Source organism: Leishmania mexicana, chromosome 24 (genome assembly GCF_000234665.1).
Source record: "Leishmania mexicana MHOM/GT/2001/U1103 complete genome, chromosome 24".
Lineage (NCBI taxonomy): Eukaryota > Euglenozoa > Kinetoplastea > Trypanosomatida > Trypanosomatidae > Leishmania > Leishmania mexicana.
Genome location: NC_018328.1, coordinates 492842 through 520623, shown reverse-complemented (window position 1 = coordinate 520623; position 27782 = coordinate 492842). Strand labels below are relative to the sequence as shown.

Below are 27782 nucleotides of genomic sequence, written 5' to 3'. Positions count from 1 at the left end.
ATGATGCACACACACACACACGCAGGTATACATACACATACACGCACCATACGCGAAGGAAGGCGACGGACAGAGCAGAAGCACGCAGGCGCGCACTGCAAGGCCACGTGTTGCTGCTCTGGTCTGCACCGACACACCTCCGACAAGATGACTGGAATCGACACTAACATAGGACAGGCCATCACATACACATACACACACACACATGTATGGCACACAAGAACTGCAGACCTCTCTTCTCTCGTCCCCGACACGTCTCCCCCCCCGCCGCCGCCGCCGCCGCCCTCGCCTACAGACCCGCAGAGGCGCAGTTCTCCAAGTAAGATGGGACCGTTGTGGCGAGCACTTCCGGCAGCCACACTCGCTTTGAACGTGCCGCGAGCTTCGCCTCTGTAAGCCAGTCGTCTTCCATCACGAACCCCTCGTCAGAGCTCGAGGAGGCGGTGGCGAAGGTCGGTAAAGCAACCATGGAGCAGGACGCGAGGAGAGACGAAGTCACAGTCGGTGACACGGCACTGCCGCTTCTGCCAGCCGCGAGAGGCACCCACGCGGCAGCCGCCTCTGCCTGACTGACAAAAGGATGGCCCGTGTCGTGAGCATCGCCGCTGCCCGGGCAGCTGACCGAGTCCCCCCGCAACAGCCGACTCAGTCGAGACCAGCGATAGGCCCACTGCCACACAGTCCACGGCACCCTTGTCGCACACGCCTCGCGCGCCTCGGCGACTGTTACCTGCGTGTCGGGCGCTGCGTCACCGCTCTCGAGCTCCAACAGCGCTGCATGCGCGCCACGGTCGTCACATCTTGGGTGCCGGCCAGGGGACGTCATCAGCGGCGGCGCCGCACCGCCGCCAGCGCAGCCCAAGACGGTCGACGCCGGAAGCCCAACTGTGCGCTTCACTTCACCCTGCACTTCACGAAGGTAGGCGCCCCGTCCAAGCTCGCCAGCAAGCCACGACTGCTGCGCAGGTGGCGCCATGTCATCGCCAATGATGTCCTCGGCGTCGTACAGCTGCTGACGGAAGAGGCGACGGATTCGATGGCGGTACGTGTCGATCTGCCTCAGAAGGGAGGCGACGGCGACGGCGTCACGGAAACCGGCGGCGTTCATCTCTGACCGGCTCCGTGGACGGCCACCTCGCTCGAGCACCAATGACCGCCGCACGTCGTGCGCACCGAAGCTCTCTGTGAGCGTCGATCCCATGGACGAGGCGGCAGCGCCGTCACCATCATCCGCAGCATTGGTGAGAGGACGACCATCAACGAAGACATAGGACAGCTGAGCAAGAATGGAAAGCGCGGCCTGCACCTGCAGTCGCACAAGGCGATCCATCCCGGCCTCTGCTGCCTCAGCGGCAGTGCCCATGGCGGTTGTGGTAAGTCCGTTGGTGTGGTAAAAGTGGCTGTGGCCAATCCGGCGTCGTTCCGCACCTGCCTCATGCCGCTTCGCCGCCCTATCCTCGCTGTTGCCGTCGTTGTCGCTGCTGCGGCCTGTGCCGCCGCTGCCCTTTCTGCCCACATCCAGGCGGGGTGGTTCGATGTTGAGCGGCGTCGGTATCCAGTAAAACTGCACCTGCAGCGTCGCACCGCCCTGCTGGTCCATCAACGGCGCTGCTGGGGAGGCCGATCGCGAGTTGCCGAGGAAAGGCTTCAGCGCACCGTTCAACGTGGTGGTGTGCTGCGGCAGACACTTGTCGGGCGGCATAACGGTAGCGAAGTGGCGTCGATGCGCATGGCTACAGCTGCTCTGCAACACGTGCCCCAGCACACCGCCGCCCATCGCCCCCAGGCCGTCGAGCGAGTCGCTGCTTATCATCGATGAGGAAGTCGAGGCTGGCGCAGCCCCGTGGCCAGACGGCACACATGGACGTCCAGGGGTGTGGAGCCCGTAGCCGGCACCTTCTTCGCCGTCTCCCAAGTTCGCTGCACTGGATGCAGATGTCTGAGTGGCACTGGAAGCGGGCAGGAATATGTTGTACGGGACGTGAGCGTAGTTTACCACCTCCAGCTCGGGCGGCACGCGTACGCACGGCAATGGCGAGCGCGAGCCGGTGCTGAGCCGTCGGCCGCCACTGTTCCCACCCCCCCTCTCCACGCCGCCTGCGGAGGCGGACCGAGGAGAGCTGCAGGGGCGCCGTCGCAAGCTAACAACCCGCTTGGGCGAAGACAGAGACGACGACGCCCGCACCTCCGGCGCCGTCAGTGAGGGGCGCAGGATGCCGCAGAGAGCCCCGACCACTGCCTCCACACTCTCCACCCGCGACGCGGAGGAGGCAAAGAAGGGAGCAGGAAAGCGCAGCACCAGTGAGCAGCAGCCCGTGTTCGCCAGAATGCATGAGGACGGTAGCATCAGCTCACCACCGCCGCTGAGCCGCTTCGCCAGCACGAGACCGCTCCAGACTGCCGACCCGGCCCCTGTCGGAGCCGGAGACGCGGACGACGTTGACCCTCTCTGAGATGAGGTCGAAGGTTGAGAAGGAATGTGGCCGATGGCGTGCTGAGGCTTTCCACTCTGGAGGCCAACCCCGGCCGTCGAGCCTGCCCTGGCAGTCGTCTTCTGCAGCGGGTGGGGCTTCAGCTGATGCTGCTGGCTGGACTTCGGTGACTTCTTGGTGTCTGTAGTGAACACCAGTCGGGACGCCGAGGCCGCCTGAGGCACACCGCGCACCTCTATCACGAGCTGCGGCCCACTCTCCAACCGCCGAGCGACGCACACCGCAGGGACAGACGATGAAGGGGATGCGGACATGCTAGGTTCAATATGATCCCTGGCGCCTTCGAAGGTGGAGCCGGCAATTTCGTGCGCATCGCCACCGCCAGGCAGTCCCACAGTCGCCCCTACCGGCGTCGTCATGTTCGGTATGCCCTCCTCCAACACGTGCACGTGCAGGTGAAGGGTGGGCTCGAACAGTGGAATCGCAAAGAGGCGGTGCTCGCGCAGTGGGCCCTGTGGCCGAGTGCCCGTGCTGCCACTGCTGCCACCGCCACCGCCCCGGCCTGCGACGCCTTGCACCGTCGGCAGAGAGTCCACCATCTGCTCCAGGTGCGTCTTCCCGGGTACCGACGTGAACTTCTCCTCCGGCTTTCCCAGCATCGCGGCCCGTAGTCTAGGGGCCATCGGGAGTGCTTGGTGGGTGTAGACGAATTCGAGAACATAGCAGCTCGGGCGGCGCGGCATGCGCACGAGTCGCAGACGACCGTGACGAGTGGTGCAAAACGGAACCTTGGGCCCACCAGGACGCTCGCAAGGCTGCACTGATGACGACCCACCCTGAGCACCTGCACTAGCGTGCCTGTGTGCCGATGATAGCGAGCTAGCGTCGTCACCTTTTTCTGTGGCGCCGGAGGCCGCTGCCGCTGCCGCCGTGACGCGGTAGCGAGCGGGCGCGGTGGACGAATTGGACGTCGGCTCCTCATGCTCGGCCATCTCTGCTAGGGGGGCATCGGCGCTGCTTGGCAAGATATAGTGCTGAAGAGTTTGACTGGCCGATTCGCCCAAGCAGCACACCTCACATGGAATGCCCTCCCGTAACATCAGCTGCAGGCACGCCTCCTGCATTGACTGCTCCTCCTCGTACGAGCCAGCAAGCGAAAGTGGCATGAGCGCCTCTATCACAGCTGCGGCAGTGCTATTCTTGCACGACAACGGCGGAGATGAAGCAGAGGTCATGTGGGTTGGGGGCTGCTTCTGCTGCTCCTCTGCCACTAGAACCATCAGTGGGTTTGGCATAGGCCCCTCAAGCCCTCTGCGTGGAGGCGGAGACGTTAGGGCACCAGCAGCCGCACCAGCTAGCGCACTGCGCAGGCGAAGGCCCTCGCTACTCGATGCGATGGCACTGAACGACTCCGTTGCAGAGCTTAAAGACCTGTCACTTGTGGTTGTGGCAGCGAGATCCACTGCACGGTCGCGACGCGAGCGCTGAGGCAATGAAGGACTGAACGGCACCGCCACGCCTCCCTCGCCCTTGTTAGCGCTCCCTTGCGGTGTAGCGACTCCACTGCTCCGGTCGCCCAGCTCGGTTCCGCCGTGCACGTAGCCGTCCGGGCGTCCCCTCAGTGATGAATGTGAGATCACTGGCGGTGACAGATGCCGTACGCGAGGCGGTGACACCTCTGGTGCCGAACGCATCAGTGGCGTGGCGACTTCGTGTTCGGCTGTAGTGGCGCCCATGCCGCGTTCATCCCGTTCGACGGAGCCGAGGCGGTTTCCAGGGTATCCTGCCGTTCGCGGTAGCACGAGTAATGGAGCCGTGTTTGCCTTGCCATCCACATCGGCATCTCCCGCCATCATCATCATCGACAGCGCACGCCGATCCAGTAGAATGCGCTCCATCTCAAAGACCTCCACCTCCATAGCTGTTATGATTTCTTTACGCATGGCGCGAGCCCACAGACCCTCCCACAGTCCCGTCCCAATCTCGAAGCACGCCTTCTCAAGCCGCAACGATGCGAGCTCCTTCGCGAGGGAGAGCTGCTGATGTGCGATGTCGCGCAGCTCCGGGTCGTCTTTCGTGTTCATCGCCAGCGCGGCCGTGGCCGAGGAGTCGGCGGGCAGCGTAGGCTCCTTGGGTAACGCCGTTCCCGACCCGGTAGGTGGGCCCCCAGGTGGGTGTGCGGCGACGGCGGCCGAGAGGGTTCGCATCGCCTGCGCGGTGCGGTGCTGAACCTTGTGTAGTTGCTCATCCACCGCCGCCTCCAGGTCGTCCTGCGTGGCAAGGCGCTGCCGTAGCGCGGTGGTGAGAGAGATGAGGGCTGCCTGCTCTTTGGCGTACTCTCCGAGCTCCTCGGTGCTCTCGCGGATGCGGCGACTCAGCTCTAGCGCGTGCGGATCTCGCGGGAGCGGGGTGCTGTTCTCCTTAGCCAACTTTGCGTTCGCCGCGGTAAGCTTCTGCAGCGTCGCCTGCAGCTCATCGATTTGCTGCTGCACCTGTCGACGGTGGGCAAGCGCCTTCTGTTCCGCGCGCCGCCGGATCGCCCGCACAGCGTTTCGCATAGTTGTGCGCTGATGTGAGTGAATGGGCCCCATGAATCGGTGCATCACTGTGCGCAGGGCGAAGCGACGCTTATCCGCCTCCGTGGCGTCCTCCTTCAGCGGTTGCAGGGCTTCCTCTTGGCTCACATCGCCCGAGGAGGAGGAGACCCTATCGTCCTCCTCGGACACCGCTGAAAGCTCGCTAACAACATCGCTGGCCAACGAGTCCCTTGCAGTCGTGCGGTGCGGGAGGGCACCAACGGCGCGCGAGAAGTACGACAACCGTACGTCAGCGCAAAGCCGGTCCAGCTGCAGCTGTGCTTGCTGCACCTGCGCCTCCCACTGCCCCTGCATCGGGTCAATGAGGTCAGCAAACACGTCCAGCAGCTCGCGGTGCTTCGAGGACGTCGGGGTAAGGGCGTGGGTGGGGATGTGGAGGTGGCGGATCTGGTCCGCGAACTTCAATGTGTTGAGCGCCTCCGTACTGGAACACGGCGCGACATGGACAAGAGTGAGAACGCGGCCGCCCTCGAGACAGGGCCGCAGCAGTCGCGTCAGCTTCGAGTCGCGGTACGGCACATGAGCGTTGTGGTGGTGCAGCGAGAGCACCACCGACGAGAGGGCTGAAAGCGATTTGTTGATGTACTGCGCCTCACGCAACGCAGCTCCCTCGACCTTGGTCTGCTTCACCCGCTCGCAGCCGGCCAGATCCACCATGGCAACATACGAGTGCACGCGCTGCACACGCTCCGACGGGGGCGGCGGCGCTGCGGCACCCCCGTCACCAGCGCCGCTGCGGGGCGTGTTGGTCGACTCGATCAGGTCAAAGTCGAGCTGCAGGAGGAAGATGGCGTGAGAGCGGGAGCTCGTGTCGTTCTTTGCGTGGCGCGCCGTGACGCGGTTGCCGTGGGCAAGGCGATACGCGCGACGCAGGTCGGCCAGGGACGTGATCGCCATTCCGCCGCCAGTGCGGGCGGTCTGTGCGGTGTTGTGGCTGGATCCACCACGACTGCCTCTGATGCGGTAGTCCCGGGCCTCGTTGATGCGCTGGCACAGCATTGCCAAGCCGCCTGTGTCGCTGACGGCTCGAATCGGTCGCTTCCCGGGGTCCAGCAAGTCGCACAGTTCGTCCATGTACAACTCGATGCCGTAAAAGGTGAGATCTCGGAGAGTCAGCGAGAGACCGCCGACGCGCTTCACCGTTGTCTTCTGCCGCGAGGTCGACTGCAAGCTGTTTGCACTGCGACCCGCCACTTCCCTGCCGGGGTCTCGCCGAATTGTGATCGCCTCCCCGCGCCGCTCCAGCAGTGTGTGGACTAGCCGTGGGAGGATGCCCATCTCTGCCATGCTCCTGGTCGTCGCAGCGGATTCGAGCGCCATCGCGGAGGTCGCCAAGAGAGGCCCACCACCGCCGCCACTGTGGGGGTAGCGTTGGTGGTTGCGTCGCACTGCAGTGGCAGCTGAGCCGCCATTCCCTTTACATGCGTGCTCGGCGTAGTCGTACTGACAACTGGACCCGAGCCTTGGCCAGCTGGTGCCGTTTCCCTCGCCATCGTCCTCGACCGCATGTGCGTCCCGCACCACGCCTTTCCCATCTGCCCCAGCTGCAGCCTCGTCCATGATCCGTCGCTGCGTCTCGCCGGCGTTCGCGCGACCGTGCGGTGTGTGACCGCGCGAGTCGGGCTGCGGGGGTGAGTGGGTGCTGGAAGTGCTGAGGCCCCCGCTGCGGTGCCCTGCTCCGCCGCCTGCTCGGAGGGGTGTGGCGCCGGATGATGCCAGGGCGGCAGAAGGCGGCTGGGCTTGGCTCCCCATCATGCTGTACGTCTTGCCGCTGCCTGTGGGGCCATAACAGATTATGGCGACATTTTGGGCAAGCAGCGCCTCGTCGGCAAAGCGCAGCACGCTCTCTTCGAAGACGTCCGCCTGTGTTGCCTCCTCGTCGTGCACAAACTCGAAGCTGTAGTGCTGCTCCGCACCCGTGGCAGCGCCAGACGCGGATACGCTGTTGCTCCTGTTAGGCGTCTGCTGCTGCTGCATCTGCCACTCGTGCTGTTGTGCTTCATCCGACTCCGCGTCAGCATCCTCCTCCGTCACCCTTGTGACATTCGTGGTGCCACCGCTGCCCTTGGGCATGGTCGCTATCGACAAGGCCGACACACTCACAGATGCACCGAGGATTGAGCGCGACGCGCGCCGGCGCATGCTGGTAGGAGACGGAGCGGAGGTGGTGACGGTTGTGCGAGGGCTCACGCCAGCGGTTGTGGTGGCCGCGGAGTTCTTGCCCGTGGTGGCAAGAGACACCGCTGACAGTGAAATGCCACCGTAGCGCGGCTTCCGCTCGATTCCCGGGCCCTTGGCGCGGCGCTGCGATGCGGAGATGCCTCTCCTGGTGCGCGCAGCACCGCCGCTGCTGTCGCGGACACTGGTTCTGCTAGCGTGTGTGCCAGCGGAACTACTCCCCGCCCTCACCTCCCGGGGAGTTGTAAACACCGACGGCGCCTCGTCCTCTGTGAACGACTTGAACGTTGTCAGCCACGGACACGTGCGTGACGCGCTAGTGAAGGTGTCCAAAGTCATACAAGCTTCAGAGCCGCCGCCTGCCAAACCCATACCGTGCTTCTGTGGTGATACGGACGTGGACGGCGACCCGCAAGACAAACGGCTGCTGGAAGAGTCCTCCTCACTCCCCTGGCTCGTCCAGCTAATCATGCGGTTGTGATGCACCGCCAGTATCGGGGGCGGGAACGAGAGCGGTTGCAGACTCTCCAACGAAGGGCTAATGTTCGAGAAAGCGCCGTCAATGGTGCCCCCGTCGGCGTCACCGGGCACGGCAGCACAGGCAGCTGCAGCGGAGGTCTTCGAGACCGTGGGGCCTTCAGCAGGCACAGGTGACCTCAGCAGCGCCAAGTCCCGACCGCAGAGGCACGCGGGGGAAGCCGCCTTCATCGCCGCGGTACGCGGCGCATCCGCTAATGACGCGGGTACGCTGCCTCCACCCCTACCGCCCACTGCTGCCGCTCCTCCGTTGCGAGCGGCAGCGGCACCTCTGGCGCCATAAGAGGACCCCAGTGTGCGCGAGACGAGGTTTGACGCCTGCAGCGCAGGCACGACTTGCCCGTTTATGCCACTCCGTCGGGTCCCCGTGAACTCGACCAGGGATGAGGACGGCATGGATGAAGAGCCGTTGGCGGCAGAGACGCCCAGGCGAGTACGCGTCACCATGACGTTCTCATGATCGAGGAAGTAGACGTGGCGGTTATTCCCACTCTCCCCGATGGACGGCAGCACCGGTCGTATGCGCACATGCACGACCGGGGCCATCGGCCGTACGGCGGACAGTGACTGGCTCAGGATAGTGGCTGCGCCTTGGCTGTGTGCCCCAGTCGCGTGGCATGGTGCAGGGAGGAGAACAGGTGCAGCAGCAGCGGCGGCTGCAGGAGTTCCAGGCACTCCAGTCGTCGATGTCGCACTCCGCAGCAGGCCGCCCCGCAGCGCGTCGGGCTGCCGATTCGGGGAAGCTGCTGCATGTGTGGGTGTAGAACGGGTCGTCTTGCCAGCATTGGAGGACATCTTGGGGGTGTGTAGCTGAGCGCCCGCCGCCACCGTGGTTGCTTTCTGTGGTGTTTGAGGGGGAGAGCCGGGGGCCGGCGATGGTGCAGCGTTGGTGGCACTTCGGGTCACATCACGCAACTTCTTCACTTGCGAGGTTGACCCCTGCGTGAGTGAGCGCCGCTCCGACTTGGCGTCGACAGCCGCCGTGGCGCCAGGGTTCCTCTCATGGGCATTGCCGTCGCACCCTCCGTCAGCGCCCTCGGCGGCACTTGCAAGCGTCGGATTCACATCTGACCTCCTCTTGGAGGATTTCACGGCAGCAGGCTCCGGCGATGTTGCCGTCGTGGTGGACGTTGCTGTTGTCCTCGTTGTCGACTTCACCGGCGCAGCGGAGCGTAGCGCTGTCGATGAACCGCCCGCGGGCGGGTAGGTGAGACATGCCGTTGGAGAGACTGGGGTGTCCTCCTCGCCCGTGACGGTCGTGTCCTCCTCGTCCACATTCTCCAACCACGTGGGGCGCGGTGACGTCACCGATGGCGCGAGCGTCGCGCCGGAGGCACCTAGAACGGCAGACCGGTTCGTGTGGTCGGATGACCACACGCTGCTTTTCCTGCTTGCTGTGCCGAAGGTTAGAGGCGGCGTCCCCTCACTGACTTGAAAGAGGAGGAATGGCGAGCGCACACGGGTGGGAGCTGATGTATGTTGTGCCCGAAGCATCGCCTCCGCCGCCTCCGCCGTGCACGACCTGTTCGCCACGGTGACCTCGCGCGTCAACGATAGACGCATCTGGAACGCTTTCGTCGGTATCAACGTCGGCGGAGCACCGCTGCCGTGCCCAGACGTCTCCACGGCACTTGGCTTCACGGCGGACGACTTCTTTGCTGTGTCCGACGCAGCCGCTGACGCTAAAGTCATCGACTTCCACGTTGCTGCGAACGAGGTCGGTCGAGCAGCAGCACCTGCCGCTTCTGAAGCCGCTTGCCTACCACCGAAATCATCTGTCGGGGGGGACGCACGTGAAGACGGAGTTGCCGGCGGCGCAGGCTTCGATATTAAGTTCCGCATCGGCGAAATGCCTACAGCGGTGAGACGCCGCACTTGACGACGGTCATGTGCATCTTTGTAGCGCAGCGAGGCGGAGGGGCTCGCGGTGGTGACGGCGGCGACCGTGGTGGTGCGCGGTGGCGTGCCCGTCGGCAGCGCTGGGACTTGTTGCGTGCGTCTTCTTGACGAAGTCTCCCGAGACGGGGTCCCAGAGGCGGAGGGGATTGGTCGAAGGCTCTGCGCAGCATTATGAGGCCACTGCTGCTGTGGTGGGAGCGGCGGTGATGCCGCTGTCGTCTTCGTCGCGGGTGCATTCAATGTACGTGGGGTGAGAAAGCTTGAGAAGTCTGGCCGCTTTGGTGACGGCGAGCCGTTTCTGCTGTCTGCCGAGACACCACAAAAGCGCGATGGCATCGAAGGGGATGCACCGGCGGCAGTATTAGTGCTGGCCTTCGCGGCTGTCGGCACCGGCGCCGCCCCGTCGAAGCTGATGCTTCTGTTGCTGTTAGTGACCGCCCCGCGACGACTCACAACTTCGCTCACCTGCTGCGAGTTTGCTGGCGCGGGTTGCAGCACGGTGGTGGACCGCTTCATCAACACCGAATCACAAAACGCGGAGCGCGCTCCTGTCTCCTGTACGAGCTGCACTCGCCTTCTCCGAATACCGCAAGCCGCTGCTGTCGTCACTTCTGCAGAGGTGCACGGACACGCCTCCCAGACACACGCACGCGGCACAGCACTTTGGGATGAAGACAACGTCGCACCAACAAAAGCCAAGCCAAACTATGAGAGAGAGAAGCGAGAAAACAGACGCAAAGGAGGCAGGGATGCCGGCGCACAGAGGGTGCTGTGATGGGGAAGGTGAGGCGAGGCGAGGAGGGGAGACTAAGGGGGAGGGGGAGGAGAGGGGGGAGGAGGGAGTCCAAAGGAAAGGGTGGCTACAATGGCACATGCACAAAGAAAAAGAGAGAGTGGCGAGAGATACAGCTGCTTTGGCATCAATACAATGAAAAGAGAAAGATCCCAGCGAACGGATGCGGCCCTCGGTCCCTCTCCCCTCGCGCGCGTTTACATGGGTGTGCGGGGGTGCGGAGCTCGATTACGCAGACACCCACCCCCGCTAGCAAACCCGTGCCGTCTCTCTCTCTACCTCCACCTCTGCACAACAGCCCGCCGAGCGGGAGATGGCAGCAAGCGCTAACCAATACAAAGGAAGAGGCGAGGGGGCCACTCGGGAGAGAGTGTGAGTGAGAGAGCAAGCGACTACGGGGGTAGGGCGACGTTCGCCAGAACCGGGTAAACGGGGGGAGGGGAAGGCCGCGGCGCACCGCTCTCTGACCAAGTAAACGAAGAGTGGAAGAACAAAAAAAGCAACAAATGGATGTCTGCGTGCGGTGTTGATGCACACAACGGCATGGAGAGTTTGTGCGTGTGTATGGGTGTGACACCCTCCCCCTTATCCGTCTGCCCCCCGTGTGTGGAGATTTGGGGGGGAGAGGGAGGGGATGCGAGTGAGGGGGGAGAATGAGGAGGTGGTAACGCGCTCACACACGCCACCGGACTGAGGATGAGGGTGGGGGGCGGGTCAGCGAAAGCGGGAGAGCGGCAACCTGCACTGCCAAGAGAAAGCGAAGAAAATAAACACACCTGCAGTGAAACTGTGGTAGCGGGTGGAGGGTGCCAGGGTCACACGCAAAAGACGCGCGGGGGGGATGAAGGAGGGAGGGGGGACGAAGAGGGAGAGAGTCGGCGAGGCCAGGGCAGTAGAAGAGAGAGGCGGTGAGGGTGGTGAAAGATGGCGCAGTTGAGTGAAGAGCCAACAGGAAGTCGATGATCGTTGCGTGGCATGCACGCACGCCCACGCGTGTCTTTTGCGTGGTTGGCCGAAGCGGATGAGGCTGAGAGGCAAAGGAAGGGGAGGAATACCCCGCCACCCATCCTCGTCATCACACCACACCCAAGCACTCACACGCGTCAGCCCACATAAGCACGTGTTGCAAGACAAGCGCACGCACAAGAAGCAAGCTTCATTGTTGTGCCTGACCGTGTCCTTCTATTGTATGTAGTTGAATACCGCGCGAAGGGGGAAGGGGGAAAACAGCGAGTCGGGGCATATACGGGCACAGCGCTGATGTCACGAAGGATGGATATCTGTAGGCGCCCGATGCATGCACGTATGCGTGAGTGCGCACATGCGTACGTGGGTCTAAGCCTTCGAAGCCGAGTGCTGGCAAGAGGCTAAGGAGCCGTGCACGCACACACAACGACACAGAGCAACACGTAAGTGTGTGCGTGTGTGCATGCGAGATGGAGGGCGGTGAGGACGTGCACCTTTATTGCCCGTTGAGGGAGAAGGGGTGAGGACAAGACCCACAAGTACACACACAGATATATATATATACTGCTGAGAGGCAACACAGCGCACGACAGAAACCCGTCGGCGCAACAGGAAGCCACGAGAGAGAAGGAGCGATGGTCACCGCCACCAAGTCCACGCGTTCACTGTCATCGCTCCCCTTTGTGTCGCCCCACAGCACTCCACCGACACTTTCGCCGGCCTCTCACTCCGTCCCCACCCCACCCTACCCCCTTTGTGCCTCCCAACGCTCAGCAGCGCTCAAACACCTTGTAGAGAGACTCCACTGAGACCAACGACTGGATCGTGCCATCCCGCAAGCACTGGTCCGGTAGACGATAGAGCTGGGGGTTCTTCAAGCACGGGAAGAGCCCGTGTTGTACAAGCTCCTCTCGCCAAAGCTCTACAGACGCCATGTCGGTCGCCCCTGCGGCCACGTCAGCAGTGGCAGTACTAGGGCCTTCTGCAGAGGTAGACCCTGTGCTAGGAGGAGGTGGTGGAAGCCCGTACAGCGTCTCTGAGATGTGCCGTGCCACCGCTGTGAAACACGCTACCTCCTGCGCAACCCCGTCCGCCTCTGCCTCCATGGCGGTCGGCTGCGGCGTCGTGGTGGGCGTCGCCTCTGTTTGCGTCGGCGCCAGGGAGGTGGCCGGTGATGTAGACTTAGCAACGCACGTGGCAACCTCCTCTGCACCTCGGCCTTCGTTGCTCTGCCACGGGGCACCTGTTGGGCCCGTCTGATCAGCTGCACCGCTCATTGTAGAGGAAGACGGAGCTGCCGCGCCGGGGTACGGCACCGCCTCCGCCAAAAGCCACACCATCACAGGCACAGCCCGCATCCTCGGCGGCCAGTGCCGGTTCAGTCCGTAGGGCAGCCCAACGAGCAGCCCGTCGGCGGTGATGTCAATGTAGAAGTACTCCTTCAGCAACCCCCGCCAGCGACACAGACGGCGCACCAGGCGCCGCACGTAGCGCATCGTGGCACCTTCGGGCTGTGGTAGCATTGACTCCGAGCCAGCAAAGACTCCGCCAGCGCCGCTTTCGGTGTGCAGGTCACTGGGGCTCAGGGCTTTATTCCCCATGTCAGCAGTAAACAGTAGCTCTCGCCACGCGCGCGCAGTCGCACCGCCCATCTGCCGAACCGCATCCGTCGTCAGAGCACTCGTGGCTAGCTGAACCGCGCCACCGCCAACCAAGACCGCCTGCCGCTGCTGCTGCTGCTTCTTCTTCGCACACTCATCTACAACCGCCAATAGAGTTGCTGAAGGTGGCTGCAAGTGCGGCCCATCGTAAGCCAACGCGAGCAGCAGTAGATCTGCCAGCCGAATCGGTGTGGCGAAGACAAGGACCGGTGGCGCAGGCAGCGCAGGCTGACACCATCGAAGAAAGATACGCTGGAAGACGGCGTGTCGCGCCAGTCCCATGGTGTCGCACCATAACAGCGTGGTCCCCGCCTGCGCCAGAAAGGCACGGGAGTCCACAGTCCCAACGAAGGAGAGCTGATCGACGAGGTTGTCCGCCGTCGGGCTGGCGTCAGCGAGAAGGCGGTCCACGATCATGGACACACTCGACAGCAGCGCAGGCGCAGGCACCTCCGCGACGTCCACCAGCGACGCCGTCACAGCAGCTGGGGCACCGTTTGTGGAGGCGTCTGCCTGGCTGTTCTCCTCGTCTACGTTGCCGTCTTCGCAAGAAACGACCGTGTACGCAAAGCGCGAGGCGTCTGCGGCGGCAGCTTCGCTTCGTAGCATGTCCGCAGCCCGAACGACTGCACCCAGGTGCGTCACGGCCAGCTGCGCTTTCTCCATCTCTGCTGCTGACGGCGGCCGCACGTGATCACTCGGAGAGAGAATCGTCGCGGTGCTCGCGTCGTGCTCCACCGCAGTCTTGTCCATCACCGCAGCAGCGGCAGCACTACCGGCGACCCGTTGCAGCAGCTGCGCTCGCTCGTGCACCTCGCGCCTATGACGTTTGAATTCGCGCATGCCGTCATCCTCGTCTTCGTCGTTGTCACAGTCGTCTGCGCTCTCCTCATCCAGTAGCGCGGCGCGTACCGTCGCAGTGTCCGCCCCACCGTCACCTCTTCTGGCTGTGCGCTCCCCCGTGATCTGCAACACATCTGGAACAGCAAAGCCGGCACAGCCCTCGCCGCCTTTGTCTACTGCCTCCCGGGAGGTCTGGGCTGCGTGCGTTGCCATGTCGCTCCTCTCGCCGCTGCAGATCTCTTTCTGCGACGGAGACGCGAAAGGGAAGCCGTCGCTGGCATCTTCGTCAGGGGCGGCGGTGGTGGTGCTGGTGGCGGGCGCGTGTTGCCCGTGCAGGGAGGCCATAACCGCCTCCCACGACAGTGCTTCGTAAGCGGCAGTTGTCTGAGACTGGCCGCTGGTACAATCTCCTTTCTGTGCCCGCTGGTTCGCTGACGCCTGCCGCCTATCCGCATCCCTCAGCGGCCCCTCCGCCCCTGCGCAGAGCTGGTTGGCCAGCGAGTCCCGAGACAGTGTCTCTTGCGGGGTGCACGACGATGACGAGGAGGACGGAGAGGAGGTAGGTGTTAACACGGTGGCCGCCGCCGGCGCCGCAGCTGCGGCGAGTCGCTGGGAGAAGTACTTGTCTAGCGCCCCCCTCTGTGGCTCAACGCGGACCATCGTGCACGGCGCCACCACGACGTTCGGTCCTACGCCGCCAACCCCTGCTCCCGCCAGCGCCGCGGCTGCCGTGGATTTGAGGGATGACGACGTGAGAGGTGAGGCGAGCGGGGCTCCACGCTGATGCTGCTCCCGCAGCTTCTCCAGTATGTGCTGGCTACTGCTCCCACTCAGCTCCGCTGTCGCGCTGTTGTCCGCAGCACCGACACCGTCGGCGCTCGGCAACTGCTGCTTCAGTACTAAGGCAGCGGTGTGGCGCATCTTCAGCATGTCCATCTGCCGAGCCGCTGCTGCTTCGAGCACAGCCCCGCGGCACACCTCCGCCACCCGTGACACGATCAGCTCCTCGTCCAAGAGACACACCTCCTTCTTGGTCGGGTGCACGTTCACGTCCACCCGGTCCGTAGGGACGGAGAGGAGAAGCACCGTGAAGGGGCGGTGGCCACCGGTGAGGACACCGCTGTAGACGGCGTCAATCGCCTTGCGTATCGCGGCGCTCTCGACAAGACGCTGGTTAATGAAGATGCACAAGTACGGCTTTCGCTGGGCCAGCGTAGGGTCACTTGTGTAGCCAACGAGAGTGAAGAGGCCCTCGCCGGCTGGGCCGCTGGTCGCCCGCACCCGCCGCGCCCGCTGTTCCATCTGTGCAAACACACGCGCCTCCTGGGCAGCGCTTCGCCTGGACGCCGTAGACAACGTTGACGACAACGCTTTGGCGGACGAGGACGCAGATGGCGACCCCGACAGCTGCTCCAGCTCGTCACCTGCGTTGAGCGCGCCGTCCTCCGCCTCCACCTCGGACGCGAGGAGTTCGAGGCCTGGATCGGGTTCTGGACCGCATGGCAGCATTGTCGCCGTCTCCACTTTGTACGCGTACACGAGGCGCAGGTGTGAGGAGAGCTGGGTACCGTGAGAGAGTCGTATGTTCTGCCGTGTGCTGGACCGAGGTGGGAAGCAGAGGCCGCCAGCAGCGGAACCGCACGGGTTGGCGGGGGCACTGGCTGAGTTGCTGCCGTTACCGCCGCCTCCCAGCCGGCTCAGGGAGCCCGTCGAAGATCCGCCGCCGCCAGAGGCACCGCTGTAAGCCCTGTCGCGGTAACAGGTGAATCCGATCGCGGGGAAGGCGAGAGCGTAGCGCGACACGACATCCGCGATGCGCCCCCACTCTTCCGAGGCACGAAGCGAGCGCCGCCGCACGAGGGCGTTGTAGAACAGCTTCTCTACGCGGATTGTGGTGCCGGGGTTGCCGGCGCACGGCTGTGGGTCCTCGAGGAGGGCCCCATTTAGATACTGGCAGCGCCACCCGACCGCTGCTCCAGCAGTGGACGATGAGCACGAACCTGCACCGGACGCCCCATCGCCGCTCTCGTCGCAGGCTTGGCGGCGGCGTGTGGTCACTGTCACTCGTGACACGTACGATATAGACGCGAGAGCCTCGCCGCGGAAGCCGAAGGAGGTGACCCGCTGCAGGTCCTCGAAAGTCTGCAACTTACTTGTCGCATAGCGCTCGCACAGCAGCGGCAGGTCCTCCTTGTGAATCCCACTCCCGTCGTCGCACACCTGCAGCACCTCGAGCCCACCCTCCGCCGCCACGACCTGCACACGGCTGCACCCCGCATCGATCGCGTTCTCCAGCAGCTCCTTTAGGGCCGCGCTGGGTCGCTGCACCACCTCACCGGCTGCGATGCGGTTGATCACGTCGTCGGTGAGCTTGTGAATACTCCCCATTTATTTTCTGTTCCTGTGCGTGTGTGTTGGAGCCCCGTCGCGCCTGTGTATGGGCCTCACCGGTGTCGGTGTGTGTCTGTCTGCCTAGACGCATGTGTCTGTGGGCGGGCAGGCGGGTGAGTTGATCGATCCCGCTGGCCCTCTCTGCTTACCGTGTCTGGGGGCGCAACAGGAACGGAATGCGATTCGTCTACGCAGCACGGTTTGTGTCTTCTTTGGGGGGGACTTGGTCTTCTGTGCTCGTGCTATGACATGTGCCACCGGTCTGTGTCTGCCTCTGTACGAGTCAGTGGGTGTGCACACGTCACCCTTTACATGCCTGTGTGTGTGTGTGTGTGTGTGTGTGCAAGAGACAGAGAGGTGAACAAGTCGGGGAGCCGACACCGGCATTCGTCGTGTTCACGCACACGAGCGCGCACGCACCGAAAGGAAAAGTGAGATAGGGAGGGAAGGGGTTATACACATCTGTGCAACGTCACGTGTGCCGTCGCGGGCAGCAGCTGTTCCTTCTCTTTCGCGCCTCATCCCACTCGCTCGCTGTGCGAGTCCCCCCACCCCACCTCACCCCACGTCATCCACGCCTCATGCCGGCTTTTGGGCATTTCGTCGCGTGGTGGGGCGAAGCAGGGGCAGCGCAAGATGGCAGAGGACGAGGCGCGCTACATGGGGTGGGGAGGGGGGAACTAGGCTTCACCTTGGCGTCATAGCGTGTACACTGCTCTGAGGAACACCATCTTCGCATGCCGCGCGCATCTCTGAGAACCGGAAAGGCACAAGAATTACTTTGAGAGAAAAGCCTCCGCATGTGGGCACGCGCACATGCGCACGTGCACTTGCGTGGAGAGTCCAGGCGGCACTTGACGCACAGACCGCCGGAGAGGAAAAGGAAGAATAAAGGGAGAGGGGGGAAGTGATGCGGGCGAGAAGCAAGCTGCGAAAACCGTAGCACATCGCCGGCGGCGTCGGTGCGTCATAGCAAGAGCTTCGTTGGCCACGCATCTGTTATTAGCAGCAAGTAGACCAATGCACCGAGAAGCAACAGCAGCGCAGTGAGAGCCACCGAAGCCATGACGATGGCGGCCACGTACCCGGCGCCGTACTGCTCGTCCGCGATGGAGGCGGAGCCGCCACTACCGCCGCTCGAACTGTCACTGCTGCCACTGCCCTCGCCGTCTTCGTAGTGGAGCGGAATCACCTCCTCCACGGGAGAAAACGCGAAGGTTCCCGACATGTCCACGAATCTCACCCGCAGCGAGCGGACACGTTGCAGCTTGTCGACGCTGATGTTTGTGTACCAGCCGGAGCGCCAGGCGTTCAGGGCCAGCGGTGTCACGCGAGACTGCAGTGTGCCAGACCACAACACGGCCGCAGCGAAGGCACCGCTAGCCTCCAGACTCACCTCCATACTGGTCCGCGCTGCCAGGGACTGCACCGTCGAGGTGAAGGCGGCGTCCTGAGCGGCACCAGCGCTGCGACGCACACGAGCACCGGCGACCTGCTGCGTGGATAATCCGAAGAGGCTGTAGCTCCCAGGGGCCACAAACACCCCCAGCTGCTCATCAGGCGTGCGGCACACACCTGCGTGCACGGCGCTGGGCGCAGCAGGCCCAGAAAACGCTGCAAGCGCGTCCACACACCGCGGGAGAAGATCTGCGCTGGAAGCCTCTGACGACGTTGAGCTGCTTGCAGACTTGCGCGCTGTCAGATACAGCGGCGTCGCACCCGGCACAAAGGTCCACGTACCGGCCGTCACGGACCGCGAGGCGCGATGCAGCGTGCTGCCCACGGCAACGGTCAGATTGCACGTCTCGCCGTAGAAAGCGGCGGTGCCCGTCACCGAGATGGTCAAGCTCTCAGCGTACGTAACGAAGTGCTGAGTGCCGTTGTCAAAGGTGTGCGCCACGCCGGTGCGCTCCTGCCACCGCTCATAATCCACGACAGAGACGCACGAAGCCTTCCGATCACCTGACGGCGTTGCCACAAACCGCGTCCCGCCACCGCCACGGCCGCTGTCGTTACACACGACGTCCACGCGTAGATATGCGCTGGGGTCCAACAGGGCTGCCGTTTGGGGCAGCTGCACGGAGAGGAGCGCGACAACTGCGTTGTCGCCGGACAGAGGAACGATGTTGCTCCCCCCTGCGTGTATCACGCGAACACCTGGAGTGTCATGGGCGGGCCCCTTTGCCACACAGCCGCCCGTCAGCGTCGCATACATCGCACTGGCATCACCGCACACGCAGTGGCCCTCGCCGTCCCCGACGGAGCCGGGAGGGCAGTCTCTGCATCGAGCGGGGTCGAATGCCGCGCCGCCACACAGTCCATCCCAGACGCTTAGTCCCCACAGACACTGCCCATTCGGAGCGGCAGCAGCGCTTTCACGGGTGGCAAGGGAGCGCTGACGCACAGCACTCTGCGTCATCTCGCTCATCGACGTGTTGTAGAGACACCAGTAGATGGACGGAGGCACCGTGCCAGTGATGCTGTCCGGCACGACGAGTCCTGCGCGGCGCATGCATGCGGCAACATCGGTCCCGCCCACAAGCTCGTGCGCCACCGCCGGATCGGCGACCGTGGCGAACGCGTAGGCGAGGCTCCAGATCTGGATCTTCCGTAGGTCGTTGTTGTAACCGGGCGCCAGCATTGCGAACTCGTCAAGGGACCATACAGACGTGTCTTCCAAGGTGCCAGTGGCCAGCATTGCCGCAACCGTGCGCACGGGCTCATCCTCCAGCACCATCACAGCCAACGCTGTCAGCACCTGCACACACTCCAGGCCCCGCACGGCTGGTTGCAACACCTTAGTGCGCACCAAATCTGCTGTCGTCAGTGTTGTGCTCATCAGTTCCAGCAGCACCGCAGATAAGGACTCATTGCCCTGCAGCAGCAGACGCACGTATGTATCGACAGGGCACTCCGCAACGTCGGGGCCAACGGCACCATGTGGCCCCCTTCCGTCACCACTGCTGCTGCCGTCGCTGCTGCCTCCCAGCACGATCCCGAGTGATGGCCTTACCCACGTGTTGAAGATGTAGTACTTCTCCATTACTCGGTCGTACGCGGCGGAGGCTATTTCTGCCACCCGCGCCGTTGCTCGAGCGCGCAGCAGCCGTGCCTCCTCCTTACTGGATGGCACTGTCGCAGCGCTGTATACAAGTGCGTGCACGCGGGCAAAAGCGGCCGTCGCCTCGCGGGTGCGCCGCAGGGAGCGCTCCAACTTGAGTCGCTGCTGTCCCCAATCACGAACATAGGCAGCGAGCATCGCGGCACTGGACGGCATAACACCGGGCGAAGCGGACGAGGAGGTAGGGTCACGGTCAGCTGTCGATGCAGCATCGCGCAAGTGTGGCTCCACGGCATCCTCTGCGACACCGCCGCAGTCTGCCGCAGTGGACGTCAGTGCCGCCACACACTGAGGTAAGCTGTCCTCATTGTTCGCCATGTAGCAGCCATGATTCACGTCCAGTTGCCCCGAGACTTTGGTTATCGAGTGGAAGAGCGCATCAACGGTCGTCACCGTGACAGGCGCAAGCATGGCCCCCACGTCTGCACGTGCACAGACGAACAACGCAGAGGTGTCGGTGCTCGATGACCTCGGGCTCACATAGACGCTGCCACCCATGGGGCCCAGACCCATAGCGAGGGCAGGTGCCAAAAGGTCCTGCACCTCAGTGTCATACGGCATCGTCACCATCCTCAGGTCTTGCTGCGCTGGTTGAAATTTCCCTGGCCACGCCGCCGCGGTGGCAGGGACCCAGCCAAGCCAAAACGCCACTGCGAGGGGCCACAGCACAGCAGCTGCAACTGCCGCGGTAGCTGTAAGGCTGTGACGCCGCGCCATGACTCGGAAGTGCTGGGGGAGCGGGGAACACGAAGTAGAGGACAAGAGCAAGGCGGCAGGAGCCGAAGGAGCAACGGTGGTGTGTGCACCACAGAGCTGAGGTAGAAGAGAGAGGAGGAGGAGGCACACCGCAATGTCAATGGAAACTTGAAGAGGCGTGGAGGCCTTCAGCCCAGAGGAATGGTGGCTTCCGTGTCACTGGGGCACGTGTGTGTGTGTGTGTGTGTGTGTGTGTAGCGGGTGGACGAGAGAAAGAATGCGAAGGGAGGCGACGGAGGGGCGGGTACAAGAGGGGGTCAAAAGAACGAGATGAAAGAATCAACACGGGGGAGAAGGAGAGACCGATGATGGTGATGGGGGTGATGGGGGTGATGGGGGTGATGGGGGTGATGGGGGTGATGGGGGTGATGGGGGTGATGGGGGTGATGGGGGTGATGGGGGTGATGGGGGTGATGGGGGTGATGGGGGTGATGGGGGTGATGGGGGTGATGGGGGTGATGGGGGTGATGGGGGTGATGGGGGGGTATGCGAGTGAATGCGCGAGGAGACGGGGAAGTCGAAACACAAAGGAAGGGATGGCGAGTACAAGAAGAGAGGAGAGGATACAAGGAAAAACAAAACAAAACAAAACAACGGCAGCACCAACGGTGGAGAGGTAAAGGTGAACGCCGAAAAGAAAGTGCGCGTGTGCGTGTGCGTGTGTGCGTGTGTGCGTGTGTGCGTGTGCGTGTGTGCCCACGTGCTCAGCAGAGGGGAGAGGGGGGAACGAGAAAGAAATAGCGGGAAAGAATTATGAGCAGAGATGATGCAGACAGGCGAGAATGGCGGCACCCCGTGTGTGTGTGTGTGTGTGTCTGTGTGAGGGGGACAGGGGAGGGGAGGGGATAAAAGCGAGCGATCGGCAAGACGTACCGCGATGACGCAGCGAGAGTCTGGCCCCACCCTCAAGGAAGTGGAAACGAAAAAGCAAAGAAACAGATCTGCTACGGAGGAGGAGGAGGGGGAGCGGTGCCGCACGACGTCGGTGCCTTGGGGTGTATCGCCCTTGCGTCTGGGGATGGCAAGGTGGTGTAAGGGCTCCACGCACGACGCACAAAACAAAAAGCACGAGAGAGAGATAGAAAGAGCAGCGAATGCCTCCAGAGAAGAGGCCAAGGAAACGATGCGCCCCACCTCCTCCGCGTGTGAGCACCCAAAGCACTATGCAACCCAGCACAGCACCCGCACGTCCTTGTTTTCGACGCACACGCGCTGTGGGACAACGAGGGCAAAACAAGAGGAAGGAGAAGACACAGAGGGAGAGGGAGAGGGAGAGGGAGAGGGAGAGGAGAGCGGAGGGAGAAAGAATAGCGGAGAGAGAGCGCGAGAGGAGTGTGTGTGTGTCTCTGGTGAACCGCGTCCGTGGGCATGGACTCATTAAGCGTGTGCGCGCACGCGCGAGAGACAAAGGGTGGAAGTGACGACGATGATGTGATGGAGTTGGCGAACAGCAACAGGCGAGAGTAGGAGGAGGGAGACAATGTACAAGGTGCTGGGGAGAGGGGAGAGGAGGCATGCTTCCATTGCATGGTGTAGCAGAGAGTAAAGCGCAGGTAGGACGACTCACACCTCAGCTTTCCGTTTGCCTACACCCGCATCCCAGCTCACACGATAGCGCACGTCTACACGTCAGCAGCGCACACACATACATGTGAGAAAGCCTCGCCGCAATGCGGCGACTGGGTAATGAATGCGCACACGTGTCGCTGGGGCGGCTCTGGCATGGACAGCGAAAGGCTCCGCCGGTGTGTCACCGCGCGTGGGAGCGACGGTGCTCTTGTGTCGTTCTTGTTGAGTGGCCGTCAGCGTTTAGTGCCTGAAGCACGCGTGTGTCGACGGTCAAGAGAACACAAGCGGAGAGAGAGAGAGAGGGGGGCAGGGGGAAGGAGACGACGACTGCGCACTGTCAAGGATGGGCCCCGTATCCGTCCTCTGCCCTTCCCGACAGAACCCCAGACAAACACATCCCCGCACACGTAGAGAGAGAGAGAGATGTTGAAGAAAACGAGGGGCAATGAAGCTGTGGGAAGACGTGGGGCGGGGCGGGGGGGGGAACAGCCGAACGCACGTAAAACAGAGACGACAGGAACTGATGCATCTAACAGAAAAAAAATAGAGAAAAAAAACGAGAAGAGGTACGGACCAATGCCAGCACCGCACCTACCAAGGGGAGGGGAGGCGGGGGAAGGTAATGGTGTTGGTGACTTCCATGCATCTATCAACTCACGCGAGCTCATCCACGAGGTACACACTCTCCCCAGCCGTATCCTCCAGCGAGGCGGTCTTGTCAGCCTCTGGCACCCGAGGAAACCAGTACTGGGGCACACACCCCACCAGCTGGGCATGACGCTTATCTGTGGCCAGCTCCTGACGCGCGAGGCGCGTCTCCAGGCGCATCACCTTGGCGTCGTTCTCCTCCAACGCGAACTTGGCCTTGTTGAGTGCCTCCCTCGCGTCGCGCAAAGTCTTTTCGAGGTCGCGGCGTCGCTCCACCTCGGCGGTGGCCGTTCGAATCTCCTCCACGCGCTCTGCGATGGTGCTGCCGAGCTGCCGCTCCTCCTCCTCTAATACGCTGACGCGATTCTGCTGCGCACGGGCCTCCGCCTCCTTTGTAGAGACCTTTGCGTCTTGGGCTGACTTGCGGTCCCTGAAGCGGGAGCGCTCAGCCACCAGCTGCTCTTCCCGAGTGCGGTTCTCGGCTGTCAGCGTGGCGACCATCTGCCGCAGCTCCGCAACTGTGGTGCGGCGCGCGTCCAGTGCCCTCTCCCTCTCTACCAGCAGCGTCGAGCGGGTCTGGTAGGCGGAGAACGCTGTCACCTCTGCCATTTTCGTGTTATGTCGACCACGGGGCTTTTCGCTTGTCTACGTGCGACGTAATACAGAGAAAAAGGCCGTGCTGCGCATACAACGAGTGTGCGACGCCGATGGGGTGCCGCCGTCCTCGAGGCCGCGGGGCTGTCCAATTCTTCTCTGTCCAATGCAGTGGGGAGACTGAAGTGGCGGCGTGTGTTCTTGTAGACAAATCGGCCATGCGTGTGTACGTGGGTAATGATGTCGGAGAAGTCGGCCGGTAAACAACCAAAAGCAAAGGAAGTAAAGGTAGAAGAGCTCAGCAGGCAAGGGACGGAGGCAGCGGAGAGCAGGGCCCCAGGTGCATGACCGCAGCGGCCAGGCACGCTTCCGTTGTTTTAATTTGTTTTTGGCTCCAGGAAGCGGGTGTGTGCGCACGAATCTCTGCGTACAGTCTGCGACACACACACACACACACATCGACGAGCACACAGATGCACACACATGCATACACATATGCCTCTTCAAAGTAGCAGAGAGAAGGTCCGATATCCCCCCAGCGCCACCTCTGTCCGACGGCTGCTCTAGTCTCGCTCTCGTTTTCGTTTCATGTTTACTTGCCGCCTTAGATGTCTTCTGAGACTCGATCGAAGCACGTTCTGCACTCTTCCTGTAAGACGGGAAGAAGAGGGGCGGGGGTGTACGTCGTTGGAGAGGAGGAGGAGGAAGTCAAACGCCACGGCTCCCCTTTCGGGGTGCAGCAGAAGCGTGATCTCCCAGCGCAACGTTCACACACTAACCCAACGACGAGCCTCACCGACGTCTACCTTGAAACTGAAAAAGAAAAACATCAATCAACGAGATGCCCAAAGAAGCGGCGCGCTCTCACCCAATACGCGCACACGCACACCGTTGGTGAGTGTGCATGCGGCAAACCGTACGACTTGAGCAGCAGAGGTGGTGGTGAAGGAGGAAAAGGCGAGCAACGAATACCTAGGAGAACCCATCACACGAAAAAAAAAGATCCCGGCAGAAGCGGTCCGTCTCGCCTGACAGTTCGAGCTGAAATCAGAAACGCAAAGAGCTGTGTGCGACAGAAGAATTGAGTCCTTTCTGCCGCAGAGCACGACACGACATCCGCCCGACACGGCGCTGCTTGCAGTTCCCATCGTCTCGCGAAGAGCAGCAGCAGGCACGCATCACGACACGTCCTCCGCCTCACAATCTACCTGCCCCCATCCCACACGCCGCCCCCCTCCCCAACCACCCACCATGCCTGCCCCCGCCCCGCACGCCCCCCCCCACCAGCCGCTCCCCCACCAGCAGGCAGTGTGAGACCCAGCTGGGGGACACCACAGAGCCACGCCGAAGCTCTGCCTACCACATGGGTGGCGCAAGCGTGCTCACTGCTGCAGGCCACACCAGCGCAGCGCCATCCAGACCTGACCCCCGACAGCGGTGGCGGTAATTCACCCCGACCTCCCCGCTACGTCGTCGGTGCATGACCCTGTCGCCGCGAGAAGCGGACTGGCATTTGGCGGGGATAGTGGAGGGGGGCTGCTCGGCCTCCCCAGACAGCGTGGGGGCACTGGACTCTGCGACACCACGCACAGAGTCGTCCCACGTCATCAGGTTGTATGGGTACTGCAAGGCATCAAGAAAAGATCCAATCCCCCGCAATATTTGCCGTTGCGACGGCGACTTCTCACCATCGAAGAGCGAGTCGTGGAAAAGACGAGCGGTGAGGGAGACGCAGGCGGCAACTGTGGCCGTCCCGCTTTTCGAGCGTCACCGGTGTTGCGTGCTGTCATGGTCGCAGATGGCGCTGCCGCTACCTGTGAGGAGGCAAAACGGAAGTAAAAACAAAAGAACCGCATCGTTTGCCTCAGTGCTTCCCACTTCGAAAGCGCAGAAACTCGTGCAGGCTGATGACACCGTCGCGATCCTGGTCGATCATCTGGAACAGACGCTGCGCTGTGACAGCGTCGCGCACGTCGCCGAGATTCTGCACTAGTCGAGAAAACTCGTTCATTTCGAGGCACCCGTCCTGATTCGTGTCGTACGTATGGAACTGCATCATGATCGTGTTGTACTGCGACTGCGTGAGGCCGTAGAGGGCCTGCGGGTTCGGCTTGTTGTACCGAAGCCATGTCAAGAACTCGCCGAGGGAGAGTTTTCCGCTGCGGTCAAAGTCCATATCGTCAAAGATCCGCTTTACATCCTGCGGAGTGTTCGCAAAGTTCAGCCAACGTGCGAGACGCGTCACCTCATCGGGCTCCAGATTACCGCTTTCGTCGTCGTCGAAGAAAATAAAGAGAGAAACGATCTGGTCGTACTCGGACTGGTCCAGTCCGTACAACGTCCACGGGCGTGGCCCGGTCGGCTCGATCACGCGGGGGTGCGCCGGGGCGGTGGCAGGTTGTACCGGTGCCCCGCTGGTCCAAAGATCACCAAGGTTTGGCGGTGCATTGTAACCACCATAGTTGGCCCACGCGCTCGACACTGGCGCACAGTTTTCGGACGCAGCAGAGAAGCTACTCGCCGGTGCTGGAGGCGGCCTCATGGTAGAGGGCGTCGTCGTCTGCGGTGCACACGGACTACTTCCCGAGACGCCGCATACATGGGTCATCCCTTGCTCACGTGTCCCCTTCCACTGACACCGTCTGCACTTCACCTGGATCTGCAACGCCATGTTGACTAGTGTGCGGTTCGGCGCTTTTGTGGAGCGGACGGAGTCCCGACACACGGGGCACTCCTTCAAGTCCGTCGCACACGCCTTGCAGAAGATGTGCCCACACGGCATCAACTCGACCGGGTCCTTCCATGAGTCAAGACACACCGCGCAGGTGAGCTCCTCACTAAAATCCTCAGCGACACAGAGGTTTGCCATGATGGGAGCAAAGGAAAACACGTAAGAGCGCTATAAACTCAGCCCGAGAGAGTTTCTCGGGGTGTCCCCTTTGGATGCTGCGCAGTCCCAGTTCGCTGAAGAGGTCACAGATGGAGGGGGAGGGGTGCGCCGACACAAGAGAACGAGGACAGAAAAAAAAGGCGTGCGTGTGTGCGTGTTTCTGAGTGCAGAAAGAAAGGCGTGCAGCTCCGCCATACGAGACGTACCCGCACGCGCAAACACGTCCCACGCCATTGGGCAGAGGCGATGTTGTATGGGTTATGTGTGCATGTTGCAAGCGGCACACCCACCCCCCGATCACGTAGTCGTTGGTGTCCAGAGGAGTCGCGAGCGCGAGCGCTCAGGGGCCATTAAAATGAAGAGGAAGTGCAATGTCACGACGAACACAGAGGAATAGAGAAACGGAACAGGGGAAGAGACGTGGAGACAAGAAGTGGGGAGCGGTGCGAAACCTTCACGAAGAAAAGATGGACATCAGGGGCAGTGGCAGTGCCCCGCATCCGTCTCCGCTGCAAACACGGGAACACCACCAAGAAGGGTGGCCGGGTGGGCCTTTGCTACCACGTCAACTCGGTATCGCCCCTCCTTTTTGCCCGATCCCTTGCTCCCCCTCTTTCTCTGCCCAGAGGCGCCACCCCCCACGCAGGCCCCTGCACACATACCTGGGAGACATACCTCCGAGAACGAAAGCTGCCGCACACAGGCGCGTGCGCACATACGCACTACACACCGCCATCCCCAGTCTTCGCCCTCTCCTATAAGTTGCTCGCCTGCTTCCGCATTCCGTCTGTCTGTGTGTCCGTGTGTGTGTGTGTGTGTGTGTGTCCCTCACCCCGACCATCACGACTGTGATGACGAAGCAAAAAGAAAGGCGCCTTCCTTCTCGAAAGGGAGGGACGTAGTTGTGCAGAGGAAATAGCGAGCTGATATAAAAGAAAGACAGAAAGACAGAAGTCAGGAATCACAGCAGCAGGCCACGACAACCCCCAACACACGTACACACGCAACATCGACGTCTACATGGGGCAGAGAGAGGGGGGCAGAAGGCGGTGGATCACCTGCGCCAACAACAACAGCAGCTGAGAAGAGTATGGGCTATTACAAGCATATACCACCCACGCACGAGCAGTCGTACCCCTTTCCGCCTCGACTAGCTTCCCTTATAACTCCCTCTTCCTCAACGTACCTCGCACTAAACCCTCTTCGCACGGGCCGCATCTCCTCTCTCCCTCCCCCCAACGAACTGTGACAGACATGTCTGCGCACACCCCTTGTCATCTACGCAACGAGGTCCATGTCGCTGTCCACGCGTCAATACGTGTGGTGTCCCTCCCACGCTGCCGGAGCCGCCCTCGACCCTGTGCATCACCTCCGCCAACAGCGACACCTGGTTCCCCCATCCCCCTGTTCAGCCAGCGCGAAACTGTGCGCACCAACAAAAAAGGAGGCGTGAATCCAAGACACACACGCAGACGCACACACGAGGCACGAAGTCGATGCGCCGGGCCCCCGACTGGCCTGCTGCGTCTTTCTGTTTGGTGTACAGTTGCTTTCCTTCGGATGTCCGTGAAAACGGGCGGCGAGCCCCGTCCACCGCACACGCACACGTGGGGTTTCGCATGTGGCCGTGATACATGGAGGTGGCGCGTGGAAGAGATTCTCCGGAAGAAAGAGTGGGAGAGCAGACGGAGAACTAGCGAAGTGAAAAAGAAGAAGCAGTGCCACCACAGACACGAACGGAAGAAGGGAACGGCAGCCGACGGCATCCACACCTCCATGTGCTCAGCAATAAAACCACATCATAAAAAGGAAATATCTGTTCTGCCACAGCATACAACGGATCCGCCACCGTGGCCAGCGCTCCGTCCCTTACCGCACGCACGTACACAGCATCCCGCTGTACCACC

The 27782-nt window shown here is 62.4% G+C and overlaps 5 protein-coding genes across 5 annotated transcripts; all 5 read right to left on the bottom strand.

Moving 5' to 3' along the window:
* Positions 1-289: 289 nt before the first annotated feature.
* LMXM_24_1430 (putative kinesin) lies at positions 290-10159 on the bottom strand (the record flags this gene model as incomplete). The annotated part of the gene is made up of 1 exon (XM_003875909.1): positions 290-10159. One exon carries the CDS (start codon positions 10157-10159, stop codon positions 290-292), a length of 9870 nt encoding a protein of 3289 aa, XP_003875958.1.
* A 2013-nt stretch (positions 10160-12172) lies between these two features.
* Positions 12173-16294, bottom strand: LMXM_24_1420 (putative mismatch repair protein; the record flags this gene model as incomplete). Its single annotated transcript, XM_003875908.1, has 1 exon — positions 12173-16294. The coding sequence occupies one exon, from the start codon at positions 16292-16294 to the stop codon at positions 12173-12175; it is 4122 nt and encodes a 1373-aa protein (XP_003875957.1).
* Positions 16295-17264: 970 nt separating this feature from the next.
* LMXM_24_1410 (hypothetical predicted transmembrane protein) lies at positions 17265-19979 on the bottom strand (the record flags this gene model as incomplete). The annotated part of the gene is made up of 1 exon (XM_003875907.1): positions 17265-19979. One exon carries the CDS (start codon positions 19977-19979, stop codon positions 17265-17267), a length of 2715 nt encoding a protein of 904 aa, XP_003875956.1.
* A 2418-nt stretch (positions 19980-22397) lies between these two features.
* LMXM_24_1400 (conserved hypothetical protein) lies at positions 22398-23000 on the bottom strand (the record flags this gene model as incomplete). The annotated part of the gene is made up of 1 exon (XM_003875906.1): positions 22398-23000. The coding sequence occupies one exon, from the start codon at positions 22998-23000 to the stop codon at positions 22398-22400; it is 603 nt and encodes a 200-aa protein (XP_003875955.1).
* A 1849-nt stretch (positions 23001-24849) lies between these two features.
* Positions 24850-25854, bottom strand: LMXM_24_1390 (conserved hypothetical protein; the record flags this gene model as incomplete). Its single annotated transcript, XM_003875905.1, has 1 exon — positions 24850-25854. The coding sequence occupies one exon, from the start codon at positions 25852-25854 to the stop codon at positions 24850-24852; it is 1005 nt and encodes a 334-aa protein (XP_003875954.1).
* Positions 25855-27782: the final 1928 nt, after the last annotated feature.